The 19,944-nt window shown below is 43.4% G+C and overlaps 1 protein-coding gene across 2 annotated transcripts in view; it reads right to left on the reverse strand.

Moving 5' to 3' along the window:
- Positions 1-1,679: 1,679 nt before the first annotated feature.
- Positions 1,680-19,944, reverse strand: part of exoc3l1 (exocyst complex component 3-like 1) — a 21,534-nt gene continuing 3,269 nt past the window's right edge. For both annotated transcript variants that reach the window (XM_063197400.1, XM_063197399.1), the window contains exons 3-13: positions 18,453-18,672; positions 17,141-17,574; positions 16,235-16,524; positions 14,285-14,402; positions 9,254-9,379; positions 8,088-8,188; positions 7,421-7,534; positions 5,882-6,152; positions 5,229-5,384; positions 2,464-2,597; positions 1,680-2,162 (exon numbers count right to left, since the gene is read on the reverse strand). In XM_063197400.1, the coding sequence (XP_063053470.1) occupies positions 1,976-2,162; positions 2,464-2,597; positions 5,229-5,384; positions 5,882-6,152; positions 7,421-7,534; positions 8,088-8,188; positions 9,254-9,379; positions 14,285-14,402; positions 16,235-16,524; positions 17,141-17,574; positions 18,453-18,672 (2,151 nt within the window). In that variant the 3' untranslated portion in view covers positions 1,680-1,975. The remainder of the gene's footprint in view (positions 2,163-2,463; positions 2,598-5,228; positions 5,385-5,881; positions 6,153-7,420; positions 7,535-8,087; positions 8,189-9,253; positions 9,380-14,284; positions 14,403-16,234; positions 16,525-17,140; positions 17,575-18,452; positions 18,673-19,944) is intronic.

Here is a 19,944-nt window from a genome sequence, read left to right on the forward strand (position 1 = left end):
CCCATCCAACTGCTGGAGGTGGTTTTCATGGTGCGGAGCAGCGTTGGGTTGGAGGACGTGTTTCAGTTGGGGGAACACATCAGCGACACAGGATATGGGATTGACAGTCACCACCACAGTCTTTTACACCTAGTTGTGCCCCTATTTTTTAGAATATGCCTTAATCACATCGCAAAGCTGCAAACACTGTCTCTACAGAGCAACAGCATGAGGCAAAAAACCAACAAAACAGTTCTGTTTAAAGGGCATTAGCCAAATAAATAGGCCTATCTATGCCCCCCACCCATTTGCTCCTACTGAAAGCCTGTACTTCACCTTTTCACTTAACCAGGTTAAGTTAGGAGGCAAATCATCTAATAGAAGAGCCTGGAGTCCTCATTTTCTGGAGTCTTCATTTTCTTAGGAACAGTTTACTCCTGAACCAGCTAGGCCAACTGTATAGGCCTCAGGTTACATGACTTGTAAATTAGGCTACTGTTATGTTCTTTCAGTGACACCAGAGGGCGCAAAAGCACTCAAAACGATAAAGGTGTGTTTCTGTATTGTATTGTGACAAGCATTTCCCCCTTTTAGGCCTATTAGCCAACTTTATTTTTGTTTGCTATCAATCTTTGTCTCCCTTTTCTTATTTTGATTGCATTCATGGGGAAATTACTGAGGGGCCAGGATGTTTGTGTGATACCTTGTTGTGTCGAATGCTTTGACGATTGAAGAACATACAGTAACAAAAAGAAGAAAAAGAAATATTTTTATACCAACTGAAAGATAAATAAAATGTTTGCACGATTAGAAATGGAACACCGTCTCTGTCTCTTTTGCAACCTGTTTTGCCTGTGGTACATTAGGAATCAGTAGGTGTAACTGATCTGTTTAGAGTGTTCATAACATAGATGTGTATACATTGTAGAAGTCTTCTATAGACATCTATTGGGTAACTTCTAACTCAAAAACAGCTTGCAAACGATAGGCCTACCACTAATGCTGCAAAATCTAAACGTGCGTAAAATATGTTTTATGCGCAGCTCATTTAAACTTGCCAGTTAAAGAATCAGGCTACGCAACCGTGTGTGCACGAACACTGCTTTAAACCACTTGTTCCCCAATGCATTTAAATTCCTATAGGATAGGCCAGTTATGCTATTGTTGTGGAGCACCTTTTTTTAGGCTATGTCTTGTTAAAGTTGCTACCGTGGTGCGACTCGGCAAACAGCCCGCAGCCCACATAGGGCCATGTCGGCACATCAGCTGGGCACCGGTTGGTAATTTCTCTTTCTACTAAGTGTGCTCTTGTTCTTGATGCGCTTTCCCCAATATAAAATAGGAGCAGGTTATGGTCATTAGCCTACGTTACAGCCTAATATTTCAGAGTTGCGTGAAAAGAAGCACATTCTAGTAAGCCTATCTTCATTTGGCAATAAATTATAATTTTATATATTTTTTCATTTGGCAATAAATTATAGTTGCAGCAAGAAAGAAATGTGACACATGGTTAAAACTATTTGGGGTAAAATATCAGTTCAATATGTGAGCAGTAGTCACAGACCTCACAGGATTTCTCAATATTATACATTTATTCATTAATACATATCACAGTGAGGCTATTTGAAACTTGAAGGACATTGCCCTGTTCATCCAGACATAGGCCCTATTGTGACAGATGATAAAGATGCTTTTTTCCCCAACTTGGCAGCATGCTGTCAGGATATATGCACATTCTGCAAATGGTAGCCCTCTCTGATGTCCATCTTTGAAACTGTTCACCGTCCTGCAGTCAGCCATGTCTCAAAAGACAAATATACGTTTCATAACAATCAATTTGGTTTATGGCATCTGCTCTGTGTTTGGTCAGACAAACTGGTCTATATCACACATTGCACATACACATTGGGGGCACTCGAACGGTCGTTGTGAGAGGGATGTCTGAAGCTCCAGCATAGGCTGCAGCTTGTAGCAGAGTGTAGTCAGGATGCTTTGGTCAAGCACACCTTGCCGTGGGTATACAAAATGACATGCTTGTTGCTGGCACCAGGATGTCAGAGAACATGGGCCGATAGCCTGCAGGCAACTTTGGGACTGTCCTTTCCACTATGTCCAACACTGTCCCTCGAATGTCCCTGGTCACGTCACCCCGCACTTCCAGCAACACCAGCACATGCTCCTCGCTAGAAAGAAAGGAATCAAAAACAGCTGGTTAACAGTTTAACAGTGTGTCAAAATTAAAAGGATAACTAAATGAAAATGCAGGCATATTTGGCACTGAACCATTACTATTATTATTATTATCATCATCATCATTATGATTATTATTATTATTAGGCCTACCGGTATTATTATTATTGTTGTTATTGGTTTATTGCTATTATTATTATTTCTTCCAACATCAATGGAACTGGACCACTCTATCACTCAAGGTCACTCAAGAATGACAATAGTCCACTACTGCATTATGCATTATATTGGTACCTTATGTCGGGGTACTTGGCGACCAGGCCAGAGACCTCCAGGGACAGCATGCTGGGGTCCCTCAACTTGATGAAGTCAGAGAGCACACTCAGCAGGGCAATGTAGTTCACCTCGCTCTCCACCCCCTCAGGCTCCTGCACATAAACAAACACAATACATATAATCTATGTATATATAAACAATATATATACTGTACACCAGAGATGGGACCAAGTCACTAATTTGCAAGTCACAAGTACGGTAAGTCTCAAGTTCTTCCAATCAAGTCCGAGTCAAGTAACAAGTTAAGACACATTTGACCAAGTCAAGTCCAAGTCCAAGTCATGCCAAAGCCAAGTCAAGTCAAGTCCAAGTCCAAGTCGTGCCAAAGCCAAGTCAAGTCCAAGTCCAAGTCTTATTTTTTCCAAGTCATTAACAAGTCACCTTGTATTATATGTGCAATATTGACAATTACCTTTGGTCATAAATTCATTACCTCTCCACACTGCTTTGCATGTCCCCCTTCGCCAGTCATGTCCCGAAAATCGACCATGGTATACTATGATTTCAGTTTTTTGAGCATGGTTCGGCATTGGTTTTTGGTTTTACTAGGTTTAACTATAAATTGAACCATGGTTTTACCACGGTTTATAATTATTCATTAAATTACTTTTATCTTTTATCCAACGCATATATTGGTGACAGTCCTTTGAGCAATATGGGGTTAGGTGCCTTGCTCAAGGGCACTTCAGTCATGGATGGAGATGTAGGAAGAGGTGGGTTTAAGGGTGGGATTCAAACCTGCAACTCTGTGATCTCCAGCCCAACTCCCTAACCATTACAGCACGGCTGCAGACAAGCTTTCATGTTTGTTTGGGTGACCATGCAACCCACAATTGATCATATATATTTTTTAGCATGGTTTTTGACTATGGTTGAAGGTAAATCATTTATTTTTCTTTCTTTCATGCATTTTTTTTCACACACAAAATGCAAAAAAATATATATATTCATTGACTTGGAGCACAATTGCAAGTCATTGCAAGCTAAAACTGTCAAGTCGAGTCAAGTCTCAAGTCAATAGCGTACAAGTCGAGTCAAGTCACAAGTCACTCCTAATATTGGCAAGTCAAGTCTCAAGTCGAGTAATTTATGACTCAAGTCACAAGTCAGTCCGAGTCACAAGTCACAAGTCCACATCTCTGCTGTATATACACAATATATGTTCTATGTTTGTCTTCTGTTGCCCAGTCTTGCACTTTCCTGTATATGTCTGCATGTGTATTGTATAGGTACTCTAGGTGTAATGTATGTATGCTGTCTAATTGTCTATGTCTATGTCTGCATGGGAAAGTAAGAAACTTGATTTCAATTCTTTGTATGTCCAGCACATGTAAAGAAATTGACAATAAAGCTGATTTGACTTGACAAGTCATGTCTCCACAGCAAGGATTCCCCCCAGATCTTTACTGCTACAGTGACAACAATCTGCTACCACCTTGACTAGGAGTGTGTGTTGTGCATGTCTTTTGTAAAGTTGCTTCATCAAACATTTTATACTTATAGGGTTTTCATATATTTCTCATGAAACTGCGCAGCATAGCCTTTGCAGTGATGACAGTCCCATGTCTCTGATACAGGATAACCCCCCACTACCTTCCTTGACTAACAAAAAATCTGGAGGATATGCACAGTCACATTATATTATCAGTAATAAAGCCGACATGTCTTACAACTCTATCTCTCCCTCATATGTTCAATAGGTAAGTGGATATTTCAGGGCGTTACATAGTCTGGGTAGGAGTTTAAGCTCTAAATAATGTTTAGCATTTAACCGTTTTGTGTGAGAGCAAAAGTACATTTTTTTTGCAAAAATGTGTTATAGTTTGTATCATTCAAATCCTAATGAAACAATTTGCTCTATGTAATGTAGGCGGTCATGTTTACCTGCATTTGAATGCCTCCCGATAACCTCTATTGCAGGGTTTCTCAAAGTTTTTCAGACCGAGGACTACTTTGTCCAACCAGAATATGTTGAGGGACTGAATTGACAGTTGATGGGTGCTAATTTGACACTGCTAATTTTGATGCAGATCACTGCCTTATCCACATTCACAAGCCTGTCTTATTGAAGTGAAATGCTATGTCTAGCTCTGTAACAATGTTACAAATATAGCTTACTCCTAGTTTGTCTTGGTAAAATAGAAATCCTCTCGCGGACCACTTGAGCTCTGTCAAGGACCACTAGTGGTCCACGGACCACACTGCTCTATTGTATAAATGTGCTACATGTGTTCTATAAATGTATACTGCATGATGGCTCATTGCAGTTTATTGTCACTGAGTCCAGTCTGAACAGCTCACACTACTTACAGCCAGGCCTTGACATTGGCACCTGCCAACAGGCCAAATACTGGTAAAAAGGCTGTGGCTGGTAATATGTTCAGTGTCAATAACCAATTTGGCAGGTAACTTATTCTTTAGTATGACATATCAGACTAGCCTATATTTTGTTGTTTGCCCCTTGAATCAGCTCTTCCTATTTAAGTTCAAGAAAAAGCTCAGTTACTAACTTTCTATTTGTTTGATTTTTTTGTGTGAAGAAAGCTATGCACTAATCGTGTTTAGCACCTCATCTTCTGAGATCAGATGTACAACATCATGGTAAAGAAAAAAAAGCAATATCAAATTTGTGGCTAGTAGATTAGCTGAAGGGCTAGTGACTCGGAAAATCACTCCCCACAGTGGCCGGTAAATGAGAAAAGTTAATGTCAAGCCTTGCTTACAGCGCTTTGAAACACGTCCCTCAGTTGAGCAGCGTCTTGTGCCATGCGCTCGGCAAGCTGTAGCCTCTCGTCCAGGTTTCGGCAGACAAGCCTCTTCTGCATCAGGGCTCGCACGTACTCCACCACGGTCAGCCACTGGCTCTCCTCCTGTAACCTCTGAGGAGGAGAGTAAACAGGTGGGGTGACAAGGTCATTTAGGGGCTTCGAGCCACGCTGTTCTTTCTAATGAACAATCAGTGAAGGAGAGACAATGAACAATAAATGGAAGGATGTGTGTGTGTGTGTGTGTGTGTGTGTGTGTGTGTGTGTGTGTGTGTGTGTGTGTGTGTGTGCGCGCGTGCATGTGCGTGTGTGTGTGTGAGAGAGAGAGAGAGAGAGAGAGAGAGAGAGAGAGAATGTGTGCATGCATGTCGAGTGTGTGTGTGTGTGTGTGTGTGTGTGTGTGTGTGTATGTGTGTGTGTGTGTGTGCATGTCAGAGAGAGTGAGTGTGTGTGTGTGTGTCTGCATGTCAGAGTGTGTGTGTGTGTGTGTGTGCGCGCACGTGTGTGTGTGTGTATGTGATGGTGTCTATGCGTATGTGTTTGTCTGTTTGTGTTGTTTGAGGAGGGTGTCCAAGTGTATTTTTTGCTTTGTTCCCAAAGCGTTCCCGCACCTCTCGGCAGGGTGGCCTGACACGGCCGTAGAGCTCCAGGTGGTGCTCCAGGACGCCACACAGCTTGGGGGTGACGTTGCCCTGCGTCAGCCAGGAGCGCGTCAGCAGCCCCTGCAGGAACGGCTGGAGGTCCTGCAGGAGCTGGTCCATGACCAGGCGGCAGGCCTTCTTCACGGCCCGCTCCAGGGCGGTCAGGGGCCCGGGGGGCGTGCGGGAGAAGCGGCCCGTCAGCGGTGTCCTCAGCTGCCTCTGGAGGGTCTCTGTGGAGTGCCTGGAGCCATTTCACCAGGTCAGATACACAGACACACACACACACAGAAAGATAGACAGAGGGGCAGAGGTTAATAATTCCCAAAAGGAATCCTTATTGTTTTAACAGCCTTAAAAGCATACTGTCACCACCAAAAGCACAAGGCCTTAGACTCTAATGGTTGGACCCTCTTCAGCACACATTTGCAGTGGCATTGTTTCACTAAGCTTTTGCATTGTCCTTTTATTTCCATCCAGTGTTGCATTCATTTCTCAGCATGATCCTCTATTGATGAGTCTGAACGCTGCACAAAGTCTTTTCCAAAGATTCTCAATGTGGTTAAGGAAGGAATGGACTTTGAGGTGGCCAATTCATGTGTTCTGCAACCTTTTCCTTTGGTGTCAACTTTTGTTTGGACAGGCAACGTACATCAAGTGCACAAATCCATCCACAGACACAATATTTCACCATCAAGATAACCTGAGGTGGTTGCAACACACACATGCAATGGCATGATCGTAGATTCACATATACACACACACACACACACACACACACACACACACACACACACACACACACACACACACACACACACACACACACACACACACACACACACACACACACACACACACACACACACACACACACACACACACTAGGGGTGGTACGGTTCACAAAATTCACGGTTCGGTTCATATCACGGTGTCAAGGTCACGGTTTTCGGTTCTCCACGGTTCTTTTTAGTTCACGATAAATGGTGCACTGGTAATATTAAACAATATTTATATAACTGCAGTTATAAAGTGATGATGCGTAAGTTAAATTTGACCTTTTGCATATGTCTGAGAACTGCCTCTTGTACTAACCTGCACTTGCACTTAAGCTGTCGTCAGCTGATGTGCGCTGTCTGAGTGTTCCAAATGCCCTCTTTCAATTGCCTAATAGAATCACACTTCTCACTAAATATCCTACATACGGTTTGTATAGGCTTTGTGTCATCTCTGATTGGTCTTATACGCTAATGTTTTAATCAGAGAGACTGGATAAGATACTCCTAGAATCTCTGTTTTACATATTTTCTGGGCAGTACATGAATTGCGGTTTGCGACGGATTGCACGGTTCGGTTCGGTATGTGTGTGAATTGTACGGTTTCGGTTTTCGGTGCGGTTTGTGCCATCCCTAACACACACACACATAGTCTCAAGGAGTTGCCACAACAACAAGCACTATTTACGCAAACAAGCACACATACTGTAAAAAAGAGACTTGTACACCATCTCACTTGAGGATGATGCAGTTGCTGATGCACGCCAGCAGGTAATGGAGGTAGAACTTGTTTTCACTGTTGGTCTCCTTGCGATGCTCCTTCCCAAACTCAACAAGGGCTTCTCTGAACCTGCGGGTCAGATGACAAGGAAGATTGTTAATCATCATCATCGTCATCATCATCATCATCATCATCATCACTATCATCATCATCATCATCAGCAGCAGCAGCAGCATCATATTCATTGCCATCATTATCATCATAAATTAACGTACAGTACTTTTAAGGCACATTTCATAAAACATGATAGAGTCTCAACAGTTTGGCAAAGGAACACAAGATGGAGTGCACATTCTAAGCTGATGACTTGTGAATATGAAACAGATATTTAGAAAAGATTCCTAAAACATCAGTGTCCATTACACCGATATACATGCACACACGGTACGCACGCACGCACGCGCGCGCGCGCGCACGCACGCACGCACACAGACAGACAGACAGACAGACAGACAGACAGACAGACAGACAGACAGACAGACAGACAGACAGACAGACAGACAGACAGACAGACAGACAGACAGACAGACAGACAGACAGACAGACACACACACACACACACACACACACACACACACACACACACACACACACACACACACACACACACACACACACACACCTGTTGAGCAGATTCTCCATCTCAAAGAGTCCCATCTGAATGGTTTGGTCCCGAAGGCTTTCACTGATCATGAAGGCCACTCTGGCATTCTCTTCAAGCATCTAACATTTGGTGGCAAATAAAAACACATATTAACTAGAACGGGCACTCGGTAGTGCGCAAACTTTCGCCTACGCCACTTATTTTTTTCTGGCCATCTTCAGAGTGTGGGGCATAACATTCTCCAAATGTTGGTGTTAGTTTCATTTAAATCGGACCGGAATATCGTAATATTACATTTTTGGCCCATTCTTGACCTCTTATTCAATTCAGCATGCACACGTTGTTCTGGCATATGGTGCTTGGCAAATAAAAGTCACTGGAGCCAGAATTGACCGAGTTAAGATGAGAAACGTGCATTTCGCAAGGTCTTGACCCCACTGACCGTTGACCCCCAACCGTTAAAAAACGTATAGACACCACCATGACGTGTGGCACATCACAAGATCGGGAATTGAATTCTGCACATCTTGGCACTGGTTTCAGGCAAATCGGATGCCAATTAACCGAGATATCGCAAATTTACGTTTTTGACCTTTTCGTGACCTTGACCTTGACCTTTTACCCAATCACTCCCAAAAAGTAATCGATTGTTCCTTGGGTCATGACCAATCATCCCACTAAATTTCATAAAAATCGGCTCAGCTCTGTCTGAGTTATACGAAGTACAAACAAACAAACAAACATATTCACAAATAAATAAATAAACGAAGGTAATAAATACACAGCGGTCAAAACATAACCTTCGCGGCGAAGGTAATAATCAAGAGGATAATAAAAGGATTTAGTCTGAAATCCATAACAGGCCAAAACCGACAGGTTAGTTTTACTCCTAAAACAGTGAATTGCACTTCTCAGAGAGCATTCTGATTGGGTAGACCTGACTGAAGTTAGTTGGCACAGACGTACCTTAGCCCCACCACATGATTTCCATTACTTGTATGGATGATTTCATTCCATTTGAATATGCCCATTGACCGTGCTGTGTGTCTGATTAGAGGCTACTTGAGTGATACTGGTTACTAAGCCTAACCCTTGTGGTGTGATGAGAGGCTACCTGGGTGATGATGGTGGGTAAACTCGTGTTGTAGTAGGCTAACCCTTGTGGTGTAATGAGTTGGGGATACCTGGGTGATGATGGTGGGTAAACTCGTGTTGTAGTAACCCTCGTGGTCTGTGTCTGGCTCCTCGTCTCTCTGCCAGTCTGTCAGCTCCACCTCCAAGGCCTTGTGCATCCACTCCGACACACTTCTCTGCAAAGAGACAAGCATTACATTAGATTAAATGACGTACAATTTACTGACGCTTTTATCCAAAACGACTCGCAGTCAGTATCAGCACATTGGTTGCAGTCCCTGGAATAGTGTGGGGTTAAGTGCCTTGCTTAAGGGCGTGGAAGGGTGGGATATGAACCTGCAACCCTCTGATCTAAAGCCCATCTCTTTAACCACTAAACCACAGCTGCACCCCGAACAACTGCAGTCACTGTGTATTCTTCAAGTAATAAACCTTATGGCAGGGATACACTTCTGCTCTGTGTCCACTGTGACACTACAAAGGGAAGTGACCCAAGAGCCTATAACACTGTAATTACCTCAAATAACCCTTATTACAGGAACAGAAATGTAAAGCTGCACTGTGTAGAATGTGGCCAGAATGGGTACGGCAACCATGCTGCTGATAGACACTGTCCTGCCTGTTACCAAATTGGATCTTTTCATGAATATTTACTAAATAATAAACCAACATTTACTAGTATAATCAAAGTACAGAGAAAAGTGCAATTTTCTCACTCATAATGAATACTTAAAATGTGGTGGTGGTGGTAAGTATGAATGAAAAAGGTAACATTTTGAATAGGCAATGTGAATTCTGGAAATAAACTACAAAAAATATTACACTGTGCACCTTTAAAGTTACCAGGGCTCTAAATTAACTTTTTCCACCACCAGCCAATTTGGCTAGTGGACATTTTTTCTTACCAGCCAAACAGAAGTTCAACTAGCCATTTTTTTTTAAAAAAATCTCGCCAAAATAAACTATGCGTTAGGCTAGTTATTTTTTTTAAATTATGGTAATTTTGTTCAACAATTTCTACAACACAGATACACTATATATAGGCCTGCATACTATAGGCCTATGCCTATAAGCATAGACCTATTATAGGCTATATATTTTTTCATTTTTTTTAAACTTCAGCTTTATTTTTTACTTTCATTACTTAAGCCTAATCAATTTGATTCGTTTTTGTTCAATTCCTCTGAAAACAGCTGAATCACATCACACAAGCCACTCGCATAACAGACCTTTAACATACAGTAACCAAGCACACAGCCAAACTCTCCAAAACCTCACATACGCACACCCCAAGGAAGGAAAAGAGATGAGAGGAAAAGGAGAGGAGAGAGGAGGAGCTCTTCTCTTATCTACCATGCGCAACAAAATGACAAGAAGCCTAGTTTAACTAAAAGTAAATAATATCACGGGAATCTTCGCTTCCTTTGGTACTTCCACAGCTTCGTCGTTGGTTGCTTTTCTGTTATTTGTTTTCTTTCCGATGGTGTGGGCTTTCCCACTTAGTTGCGCCAGGACTCGGAACATTTCAGAAGACAACTGAACTGACAGCTACGCTCACACTACTCTGACAGTCAGCTCTCCTCCTCTGCCCTTGTCGCTATTTCGTTCCACAAGTTCAACCACTCCTTTTTTAACGTCACTATTATTACGGTTACAATTACTACTAGCATTCACCAACACACAGAACCTTGCTCTAACCCCCGCCACATTCTCATCACTCGCACAAAACATAGGCCTACAGAACAGAAGTAGCTCTATGCATAATCTTCGTTAGTCCTGTTATTGAAACGGTCAGGGCCTCGCTGCTTCAAAAAGGCAGCCTGTTACAGCAAGGTTCAGCCTAGTAATAATAGCAGTAGTGACGTTAAAAAGGTTGTAGCGAAATCGACGAGAGCATAGGAGGAGAGCTGCCTGTCAGAATAGTGTGAGCGTAGCTGACAGAAGGCTGGTCGTCTGAAATGTGTTCAATGCTGGCGCGCGCAACAGCATGGAGTTGCCGCTCGCTGCACTGGAAAGGCCACGGTGGGAGGCTACGTCGTGACGCTAGTGTCCATGGGTATTGTAGGAAATCTCGCCTTAAGGGCTCTGCATACTTAACGTGCGCACGTTCGTCATAGCAGCGGATTACCGTTCATAATTTACTGTACTCGGGCGCTACTAGCCAAATTGGCGGGTAGGTATTTTTTTCTACTAGCCAAAATGAATTTTCACCCGTGTTTGGCGGGTTGGCGTGTGTTAATTTAGAGCCCTGAAAGTTACACTGTGCAGGAAATGGCCAAAAAAGGTATTGCAACTATGCTGCTCATTGAAACTGGGCTGCCTATTGCCAAATTTGATCTTTTCATGAAAGTTTACTAAGTAATAAACTAATATTTTCTAGTGTGGCCCAAGTACAATCATTTTTGCATCTAAAAATGGCTATTTCTGGAAATCCAAAATGGTGGACCATGGAGAAGATCCCCCTTTTCATGTATGAAAAGTGCAATTTTTCCAGTCATAATGAATACTTAGAATTTGATGCTGGTGGTAAGTATTCATGAAAAGGGTAGCATTAGTGAATGGGTAGCATGAATTCTGAATAAACAACTACACATCAGATGTGATGACTCTTTTAACCAATGTCAATATTACTATATAATTAATGAAAACCTTCTCTACCTTCTACTTTCCCTCCAGACAGAGCAACTTCTTTTCCACTGTTTTCGGGATTTAATATTAAGTATCAGTGTTTTTCATATTCTAACATTAAAACATCATCTCGCTATTATATAATTCTGCCTTTTAATGAAGCTACGTGGATCTACAGGTCGGGCAAGAGCCAGGCAACAAAAAAGTTACACAATCAAGCAAATTTTGACCACAGATGACTTCTTGTCTGTGGATTCGTCACATGTTGTCATATTGTTAGACAACAGAGGGAGGAACTGCCCTGGAGGCTAAACGAGCTAATAGGAATGTGTTGCAGGAAAAGGTAAGAATGAGACATTGTCTATTGTGTCACAGAAAAATGGAAGGGGTCCCCTTTCAACACGTTGGGTCTGTTCTGATGTGGCTGGAGGTCTGGGCTGGGTATTATTACAGTCCCATCTAACAGGAAACCCATGCCCCCCCCCTGTAATGGACAACGCAGGCAGCAGCTGGACCCAAAGATCCATATAGCACACCTGGTCACGATGAACCTATACACTATGATGCATTGCTAAATTACTGCATTTGTTCATTTATTTTTAACATTTTGGGGGCTTTTTGAGGCTTTATTTGATTAACAAATATGGCAAGGTGCATTAGCTCTGTCCCCCTGTAATACACGACCCAGACAACAGTTGTACACCGAGATATAGCACACCTGATGAGGAGGAGGAGGAGACAATACTACACTGTTATATATAAATCTTCACATTACTGCATGAAGATTACAGGACATCCCACTTGTACACTCAAAACCAGACTGTCACAATATGTCACTAGAACTAAACTAGTCATGATGCATGTCACACCGGTACAGTGAAGGTGAGCTTGTCCCAATGTCACACCACACATACTGTCAAGAGAAACTAGTCACAATTGCGGTGTCTCAGATGGTGCCCTTGTGCACTTCTGTGTTCATGTTTCAGTGCGTATATTAATTACATATATTATAATATAATATATATATATATTATTATATATTAATTAGGGGTGGGCATAGATTAATTTTTTTAATCTAGATTAATCTCACTGTAATTATGAAATTAATCTAGATTAATCTAGATTAATCTATATCAAAATGGCTCATTCAGAATAGGCACGATAGCGAAATAATGCCGAAAAAAACCTTGGGGTTTCTTAAGACAGATCTTCATCTTCAAAAAATGGTCATGTTGATACTTGGAGATGAAAAATCACAGCAATATGTGTAAAGTGTGTCCAATATGTTAGGAAGCATTTACAGTTATAAGATAGGCCTACTGAAATTTCAAAATGAACAGCGCTATAAGTTGTAGAGGCAAATACAGATAAATCTATCAAACATTTAGGCTATTTAAACAATATTACCTCAACAATTCAGCATTTCTAATGGGCAGAGAGAGAGAGAGAGAGAGAGAGAGAGAGAGAGAGAGAGAGAGAGAATATGCCACTGACTGTTAAAAGGAGCAGCGGCTCCTTTAAGAGAGGGAGGAGCTCTGCGCGTAGTAGGCCAGAGATTTTTCTGAGTAGGCACAGCAGCCCTCAGCAGAGCCAGGCTACTGGATATGCCTATCTAGAACCTACAGCACTGGCACACGGCGATTTGACAGTTGTTCTCAGAGTTAGAATGCCAGATGAGTTACAACTCGACATGAATTCCGTTTGGAAAAAAAAAAAAAGTCAAGCGCGACAACCGCGAGGTTTATTACCGTCGGACATGAGAATATCTCACTGAATCGCAAATGTGCGCGATTGCAACACAAACATTCAGCGAGAGTAGATATTGACAGTTTCAGTTTGACAATCTTCCAAATGCATAGGACTATCACACGGAATGTTTTGCAATTATAGCACAGGCAAGATTTCTGGAAGTTGTTTATGTAGGCTATTCCATGCAATGCGTGAGGAAATGTAGGCTATGTCGGGCTGGTAGCTACTCACACACAATAATGTCTCTCTATGCTTCACCTCAAACAATAACGTCTCTTTAGTCTACCACTTATGAAAAAGCACTCAAACAACAACTACCACGGCAGAGGGATTAATGTTTTCAGCATGCAAACACTTCATATTTAGTAGGTCTGCTGAAACAACAGGTGGAGAGAGGAGAAGCGACTGGAGCGCAGTCTAAAAGCGTCTGTCAATTAAACGCTATGGTGACGTGCATACCCAAACTCCAAACCTATATTTTGAGAATAGATTAACGTGCGATATTTTCTTTATCGCGCGACAAGAGTCTCACATTATCGCAGCACGTTAACGCCGATAACGGCCCACCACTAATATTAATTATGCACTGAAACATAGTGCCTTAAGAGCACAAGTGCACCATCTGAGGCAACGCAAATGTCTCCCATACATACCGACTGTAGGCTATGTGTTGTGCAATGAAGGTTCATAAGTTGCCGTGTCACCTGTACACTCTGGACGTATTTGTTCTGCAGTTGCTCCAGGCCCTCGTGCGGTATGAGGGGCCCCAGCTCCTCCTGCGTCCTCTCAGCCACCAGGTCCGGGTGACCCATCATGTCTGCACTGCAAAGGAACGCATGCATACAGACATGTACAACCACAAATTATTAGAAATGATTATGCAGTTGTTAAGCAGTGTTTTGTTTCTAAATCAAATTTCAAAGTTAGCTTTGGCAGACTATGGAAGTAGAGAAGCTCACTGTTTTCCCCTCACCTCTCAATTGAATGTACTAACTCAGGGATATTTAAATGGCGGCCTTGGGGCCAGATGCGGCCCTTGGACAGCAAGGGCCCGGCCCCCCAAAAGCCCCTTGAAATACAGAATCGTTTTTAGAGATAAAAGTATGGGTTCCGTATGGAGCTAAATATGGACACAGGACATAAAAATGCAGGAAGTTACATCTAAGAAATGCAAAACTTTCAGGGGGAGGATACCCAGACCCCCCACTTCAATTAAGTCTGACAGATTTTTTTCATTGACAGTCGGCAACCATAATACATGCGTATAGCTTAGCCCCTTTACTGGGAGGAATTTGAAAAACTGGCCCTTGTTGACATTTAATTGAATACCCCTGAACTAACTGGTCCAGGTGTGTCCCCTCAACTGATCATCTTTCTTTCCAAGCGATTCGCCAAGTACCTTCGGCACGCCCTTTAAATTCTCTCTGTCCCTCTCAATGGTACTCTATGCTGCTTGGTTTTTGCTACTCAGGTCCTTCCCTGCTCCACCTTGTTGTGTATGAGATGACATGGCATGTTTTCTTGTCATGTCACCGGCTCTGTTCATGGGGCATATCTATCTCTCCCTGTCCTGCTGGGGCGCCTAATGTAATTCATAGCTTTAATTAAATAAATATATTTCATTCAAACTCTTCTCTTATGTTTCTTGACTAAAATGGTTCTTCCAGAACTACATTTGCTGTATGTTTGAGAGGCATGCCGCACTATGTAGCATAAATAATTAGACGTTCATTTGGTGTCAGACAGACTCCCCTTTTACAGTATTATTTGCACACTGTACCGTTTTATACATTTAAAAGTGTCTCTTTATTTCCCATGCTAATCTTTCTGCTCATCACTCATAGGCCTATAGTTTGCTTGTTCTGCTACAAGAATGTTACCAGCTTTTCATCTCCAACTTTTTGGGCTGTACTAACTGTCTTCCTTCATAGGGCCCAATGGTCAGCAGCTGCCCTGCCATGGGATGTTGATGGTGGACATCCTATGAACTCGTCCCCTCTAATGCAACCCAAACCGGGGCGCCTCTCGGCCACGAGGAGGATGGGACAAAATTTCCTGTGTCCCCCGCAACCTTTGTTCCCCTCTCTCTGTATTTCCATTGGAAACATATGGAAAGGGTTACACACGTGTGTGTTTGGTTGAAAGTTGGCTACGGCTAGTACGGCATGCAATGGTTTTCCACTTCTGCCCTCCATGACACGCATGCAAATGAGCTTGTCTTCCGTTTGCATGAACACTTGCACTGCTGGACATCTTTCATCTTTATGCATAACAGAGAATGCTATCCCCTGTGTAAAAACACACCCACACATTTTAATACACCCACACACATTTACGAAAAACGTAACACAAAGCTCTATTATCTTCCCCTTTCTTTTTATATATTTTCCCCTTTCTTTCTTTCTTTCTTTCTTTCTTTCTTTCTTTCTTTCTTTCTTTCTTTCTTTCTTTCTTTCTTTCTTTCTTTCTTTCTTTCTTTCTTTCTTTCTTTCTTTCTTTCTTTCTTTCTTTCCCACTCACAATTACACACACACACACACACACACACACACACACACACACACACACACACACACACACACACACACACACACACACACACACACACACACACACACACACACACACACACACACAACACACTACACACATACCTGCAATAGATGTGCAGGACCCAGTTGAGCACGGCGAAGATCTCTCCGCTCTCCAGGTCCCAGGTGCTGACCTGGCCCAGGTGGGCCTGCAGGCAGTGGTGGCAGGCGCGCAGGTAGGCCCGCGTCAGCCGGTAGTGCGGCGGCACACACTGCTCCAGGAGGTGCCGCACCGTGGCCAGGTCCCCCATCACGGTGTGCTGCAGGGCGGACAGGTGGCCGGCCAGACCTGGGCCCCGGGTGTGGAGGTAGGAGACGCTGCGGAAACGCGCCGACACGGCTTCTTCTATCACCTGTTGTCATAGACAGAGGATATCAGCAGGGGTGAAGGTTCGTGGGAGGGATGGGGGCAATTTTAAAGATGAATATTGCACCCTATTGTATTGAAATTTGATTACTTCACATGCCCCCCCCAAAAAATACTGTTGGGTCACCCTCAATCCTCACTTCAGATGGATATAGGGATTTTGGGGAATGTAAAACCTGGATAAAAACGGTGTGTTACATTTCTTGACTGTGATCATTAGATTAATGACATTAGTGCAGGTCTTTCAGGTTTTAGCCTGAACACACCACTAAAAGTGTAAGGAGGATAATTGAATTTAACTTGATCCTCAAAATGCAGCATGAGTAAACAAGAATTCAGGCACTCTAAAATATAGATTGATGGAAAACTCTGACATGGTGTTAGATAATAGCACCTTCCTAATGACCAATGGCCATCCACTCTCAATGGTGCAAATGTAAATAAATAAATAAATAAATACATTTATGTAATGTCTTTACTTCTTCATTCAGCCATTACAGGTGGCCTATAATGTTTTTAGTTGTCAGTTTGACAAATAGTGCTACCACAATCCCTCCTGCATTATCCTCTGCACCAACTTTATACAGACTCTTTCTACAGACCTTGAAGAAGTGTTCCCTCCAGCAGCGCGGCCTCCCGGGGGGCATGGGCTTGACGTTCCCCGGGGCCGCCCACACCCCGGGCCCCCTCTCCTCCAGCAGGGCCTGGTCCAACGCCTCCTCCCTCTCGATGATGCGCACGGCCGACACGAAGAGCGTGGGGTTCTGGCGTGCCAGCACCAGGCTGCTCCCCACCACCGTCCACAGCTCGCGGCCCAGCGCCTCCACCAGCCGCCCCACGCCAGAGAAGTAGTCCCGCACCATGCGCTCGTCATGGGGGGCCAGGGTGGGCCCGCTGCTGCTGCCCCCTCCTGGAGGACAGCAGAGCTGCAGCAGCACCTCGTCCTGCCACTGCTCCAGCTCCATCAGCTGGGCATGGGCCTCCAGCAGCCGGCGGGACTCCACCAGCCGCTCCGTCTCCAGAACCTTACTCTTCACTGGGGGAGCACAGATGAAGTTAATGGGTGAGAGGATGGATGGATGGATGGATGAATGGATGAAAGAGCACGATAAGATAAATGTAAAAGGTAATGAGGTAATAAATGAAAAATATTTTAAAAAAGTAAAAGAAATACAGCTAAACAGGTTGCATATTGCTATTGTCCTCGATCTAGCTAAGCAGAGACAGAGCAGGTTGGTATAATGTTGAATGAATCCACAGTATGAGAAGAACCTTTCCAGAAGACATATTAAGCAGAGTACATACAGTGGTGGACAAAGTAAAAGTAAAAGTAAAAAAAAGAAACAGTTTCTTTTCAACACAGGTAACTTATCTGTAAAAAGTAGACCAATGTACTTGTCTTATGATAAGCTGATTCTACACAGGTTGTATTGAGTTTCTGGTAGGTCCTTGATAGGTTTTTATTGTTATTCAGTAATAACATAGTCTATCTAAATAGGTAGGTACAAATGAAGCCAATTGGAGATTGGAGCCAATCTTTGGTCCCCTAGGGGAAATTCTTTCTCTGCACTTTATCCCATTTGGACTAGTGAATCACATTGAAGTACACACACTAGTCCGTAGCAGTGGGCTGCCTGCTGAGCGGCGCCCGGGGAGCGGTGTGGGGGTTAGGTGCCTTGCTCAAGGGCACTTCAGCTGTGGTCCGGTCGGGCATTGAACCAGGAACCCTTGGGTTGCCAACCCAGTGCTCTATCCACTGAGCCACGACTGCCCCCACTATGGACTAAATCGTGTAATAGCTAAGTAATATCCTGTTGATACTACTACTGATACTACTACTGTTGTACTTTTGTACTTGTACTTTTATTTTGTCCACCACTGAGTACATACTGGTGCACTGTACACATGTTATACCTAAGTATAGGCGGGGCAGGTTGCTGACAGCTGCCAGCAGCTGACAATGGTTGTCTGCGAGCTCCTGCAGGGCTTCCAGGTTGGAGGCTCCCGAGACGCTCCTCTTGGCCTCGGCGCCCACCTTCTGCAGCGTGCTGGACACCTCCCTCAAGTCCGCACGCGCCTCCCGCAGCTGTTCCAGCCCCCAGCCCACTCCCTCCAGGTACGACTGCACCACCGACTGGAGAAGAAGAGAAAGAAGATTTCCTCATCATGATCTAGCCCCACATCCAGGTAGAACTGCACCAGACTGGTGGAGGGGAAAAAAACCTGTTCATTCTGAACAACCATCTCCAACCCTACATTCACCCCCCCCCTCCCTGTCCACCTCTCCTGGTAGGACTGTACCACCAATGGATAGAGAAGAGAATTAAGTAGATTTCATCATTAAACTATTCAACACTGATCCAGATGATCCTCAGCCTCAAGCCCATGGACTCCAGGTACGACGGCACCAAGAAATGATAGGAGACAAAAGACATTTCAATCTTCATCCTCAATTCTGATCAAACTGCCCCAGACCACCTATCCACATGTTCCTCAGCCCCAAAGCCCCTGGCATGACTACACCACCGAACGATGGAGGAGATCAATTAGGAGAAACAATAGATTGCATCTCCATCCTGATCATCCGGCATCCGACCAGGACTCTCTGGCAGAAGAGACTCTTAGTCTCATTGGAACAATCCTGGCTAAATAAAGGATACATAAATAATTCCTCAACCACTTTCAGGTACGACCAGAATGATACATGTTGAAAACATGGGGAGAGGACAGAAGCAGGAAAAGCCTTTTTTTCATATTTGACTGTCAGAGATTAGCAAAGGAGGCAGAGTACATTTCAGAGGCAGAAGGAAAAAATAAATGTATCCAGCTTCACCTTTCCAACTTTGCATTACTCCACTACAACATTTCCATGACACCAAAGGTGTTAAAGTTTCTATCTAATGGCAAAATAAAGCTGGTGGACTTCACTGCAGAGTGCATACAAAAGCATGACTAATCACATTGCTCACTCCTGGCAGAGGCAACATCCGAGAATAGAGAGGCAGATGGTGAATGACAAAGCAACTCTCGTGCACCGTCATTGCTATAATTGGCTATATAGCATGTTTGGCTCTGTATTGCATCATAGGGATAATCTTTTCCACACATTAAACTTCTTATGTAAAAGAAAAACAACTGCTCGCATGCAGCAAATCGCCTCAAAGACATCCTGTACAATTTGTAATACACTATGCCAGTAGCCTATGTAATACCAACCGTATCTCACTCATTTCGTGAAGTATTCACGAAAAAAAAATAGATTCATTTTCGTGGTGCATTCACGTTATTGCCCGTTTTTCGTGGTAGGGCAACGAAACGCTGCCTATTCACTTGAATTGCCCGACTGTTGCCTAGCGACCCACTAGTTTGATGCCCTTTCGGTAGCCTACCGTCACATGGTAATCAA

The sequence above is a fragment of the Engraulis encrasicolus genome, chromosome 4 (genome assembly GCF_034702125.1).
Source record: "Engraulis encrasicolus isolate BLACKSEA-1 chromosome 4, IST_EnEncr_1.0, whole genome shotgun sequence".
Taxonomy (NCBI): Eukaryota; Metazoa; Chordata; class Actinopteri; order Clupeiformes; family Engraulidae; genus Engraulis; species Engraulis encrasicolus.